Below are 3,243 nucleotides of genomic sequence, written 5' to 3'. Positions count from 1 at the left end.
ACCAGGCCCAGCCAAGTTGACACAAAAACATAACCATCACAAACCATAAAACCAAGAAGCCAGTTGCCATGAGGTCGATTCCAGCTCAGGGCCTCGTGTTCAGAATAGGACTGTCCCCATGCTCTTTCAAGGCTGTGACCTTTCAGAAGTTGGTTACCAGGCCTCTCTTCCTGGGCACCTCTGGGTGGATGCGCACCACCAGCCTTTCAGTGGGTAGTTGGATGCATGGCCATTGGCGCTCCCACGGACCCCAATCTGACAGCCACAGAGGATGGCAAACCCCTGGCTCACCCTGTGGATTCCTTTCTTCCTGGTTGTTTCCTGTTCCCCCGTGGCACCTGAGTCTGACACCTTCAAACAGCTGTTCTTTAGTATTTTGTCTCGTTTTCCCAGGTTGTCTTAGGAGGAGGGTTGGGCCACTTAGCCATTCCTTCGTTGGCATAGCCACAGCCACTTTATCTTAAAACATGAATTTCTTAGACCAGTTACAGTGCTGATTTTGGTTATTTTCTTACATGGGTTTCAAAATCTTGTCTCATACAGTGTAGCATTTACTCCCTACCCTAAGAGTTTGGTGGTTCCCTGGGTCTGTGAGGGGTCCCAGTCTTGAAGTAATAGGCTCTTTCACCATCCTTGTCTTACTTAACCTGCACCCAGTATTTGACACTTTCTACCATAGGAGAAGGCTTGCGGGTCTGAAGAGTGGTAAACGGTCACAACAAGTCAAAACTTCACTGTGTCTGGTCTGTCTGTCTTTCTTCAAGGTTTAAGTGACTGCACTGTGTTGTCCACTTTGTCCCCACTGGCTCGGTCAGCAGGTGTGGTCTCCTCTCCCACAGATCCTGGGTAATTACCTCCGGTTTGAGGTGTCTCACGGCCCCACTGACGTGGCATCTGTGCTGCTGTCCAGATCACGTGTGACTGACGGGGAGTGGCATCACCTGCTGATAGAGCTGAAGAGTGCCAAGGAGGGCAAGGACATTAAGTACCTGGCAGTCATGACCTTGGACTACGGGATGGACCAGGTGAGTGTCGCCTGCACCCATGTCACTGCACAGAGCTCTTTGTCGTGTGAAAACAGAGTGACCCCTGTGTTCATTTCCAAGGCACCAAAAGTGACTTAAAAAGAACAGAACCAAACCCACTGCCATTGAGTCAATTATCCGACTCATAGTGACCCCCTCCCCGTTGGGTTTCCTAGGTGATAAATCTTTATAGAAATAGATTGTCCAGTTTTCCTTCCGCTGAGTGGCTGGTGGGCTTGAACCGCCAACCTTCTGGTTAGCAGTCAAATGCCTTAGGCCACTGAGCCACCAGAGCTAAATGTGACTCAGAAGAACATAAATTTATCCTCTCCCAGGGCTGGAGGCTAGGAGTCCAAACCCAGGGCCATGTTCTCTCTGAAGGTTCTAGGGGAGGAGTCTTCTTGTCTCTGCCGGCTTCCAGTAGCCCCAGCATCCTGGAAGCACCCTCGTGCGCCCATCTTCCTCTGTGCCTCGCACCCTCGTGTGCCCATCTTCCTCTGTGCCTCGCACCCTCGTGTCCCTGTCTTCCTCTGTGCCTCGCACCCTCGTGTGCCCGTCTGCCTCTGTGCCTCTGTGTCCTCCTCTTTGGCAAGGACACCCTTCCCATTGGGTCAGCACCCACCCTAGTGTCACCTAATCTTAACTGGTATCTTCCAAGACCCTATTTCCAAATACTCGCCAGGGGTTAGGACTCCAACCACATTTTCGAGGACACAGTTTAACTCATAGCACCCCTTAATGTTCTGAGACCTACCAGAGGAACAAGGATTTGGGGAAGCACTTTCTGGGCCCCATGAGGTTGGACTTCATGCCGGGATCCCCAGCATCTGCCCCCCGCCTCCCTCCCACTGCCGATGTGGCTGGTCAGCTGTCCATCCGTGTCCCCGCTCATGCCTGGCACACTCCGTTAGAGATTCAGCGTCTGTTCACTCAGTTGTACTGAGCAACGGGCGTACACTCAGCCCCGTGCCTCAGAGGGTGCAAGAACTAACGAGGCCAAGGTCCCTGCCCTCAGAGGGGCCAGTGAGGGCAGGTGGGATGAGCACTGAGACCCAAGGATCAGAGAGGTGCACCTGGCCCAGGTAGACAAGGTCATGTTCCAGGCAGGGCACTCCCAGGCGACACTGCTGAAACAACCTGGATGCATGAAACACCGAGACACTCAAGGCCTACTCCTGTTCTGAAGCGCTCCTGCGTTCTTAGACCACCTCCCCCAGAGACAGACACCGGCACAGTTCCAGGGTCGGGCCTCCCGGGGTCCTGCGGTGACAGATGGGGCTTCCCTTTGTGTGGTCATCAGAGCCCGCTGAGCGCTGTCCCACACACGGGTTGTTTTGTGGTCAGCTGGTTACAGCGTGGGGAGAGTCACCCACCATCCCTCCTGCTGGCCGGCTGGGCCGGGTGCTGAGGTGTGTCCTCAGCCTGGTCCCCGTGCCCTGGTGACCCACGGGCAGCTGGATTCTCACCACAAGGCTATGCTTGGCCTGGGCCGGCATTCCCTGAGGGGTTTGCTACAGAGAGTGATGTTTCTAGATGGAGGCTGTCCCCACGCCCCCTCCGTCCTCTCTGCCCCCTGGGGAAGTAACCACAGGGACAGTGGTGTTTTCAGCTGGTGGTTGTCCCCAAGCCTCTCCGTCCTCTGCCCAGGGCACAGTGCAGATTGGGAACCAGCTCCCAGGGCTAAGGATGAGAAGCGTCACTGTCGGGGGCGTGTCTGAAGACAAGGTGTCTGTGCGCCGAGGCTTCCGGGGCTGCATGCAGGTATGGAGGGCACGGAAGCCCCCCACTGCTGGGGTGGGGAGGCGGTAGCTGGTCCACCTGGTAGCTTTCAGAATTCGTTTTTTAACAAACGATTTTGCTAAAAGGGATCATGAAGTTAACAAGCTCAAGACAGGTCCTGGTTTCCACACGGCCCGCCCCCGGCTCCCCTCTGGGTCAGGGCCTCTCTGCTTCCTCCCTGGTCCCCCTGTTGTCACCCCCCCACCTTCATGGGACATCTTGCACCCAGCTCTTCACTGTCTCCACCTCCCACACTGTCCAACCAGGACTCGTCCCCTGGACCCAGTGAGTGAGCAGCTGAAAAGGGGCTCAGCTCACTTGTCCTGCACCCGGCCACCCCTGCTTCTGCTGCAGGGAGTCAATTCCACCCGTTCCCACTCTGTCGCCCACCCTGGTCCTGTGTGACCGGGAACCAGTGCTGCCCTCCCCCATCCTCGAC

General features: G+C 55.8%; 1 protein-coding gene across 1 annotated transcript in view; it reads left to right on the top strand.

The window, feature by feature from the left end:
• Window positions 1–3,243, top strand: part of CELSR1 (cadherin EGF LAG seven-pass G-type receptor 1) — a 72,856-nt gene that overhangs the window by 20,507 nt on the left and 49,106 nt on the right. Inside the window, exons 9-10 of the mRNA XM_042782933.1 lie at window positions 840–1,025; window positions 2,673–2,786. Coding sequence (XP_042638867.1) covers window positions 840–1,025; window positions 2,673–2,786 — 300 coding nt within the window. The remainder of the gene's footprint in view (window positions 1–839; window positions 1,026–2,672; window positions 2,787–3,243) is intronic.

Source organism: Orycteropus afer, unplaced genomic scaffold (assembly GCF_000298275.1).
Source record: "Orycteropus afer afer isolate SDZICR_OR568_19922 unplaced genomic scaffold, OryAfe1.0 scaffold00524, whole genome shotgun sequence".
In the NCBI taxonomy this organism is placed as follows: domain Eukaryota; kingdom Metazoa; phylum Chordata; class Mammalia; order Tubulidentata; family Orycteropodidae; genus Orycteropus; species Orycteropus afer.
Note: the sequence above shows the minus strand (reverse complement) of the source record. Positions and strands in the feature narration are given on the sequence as shown.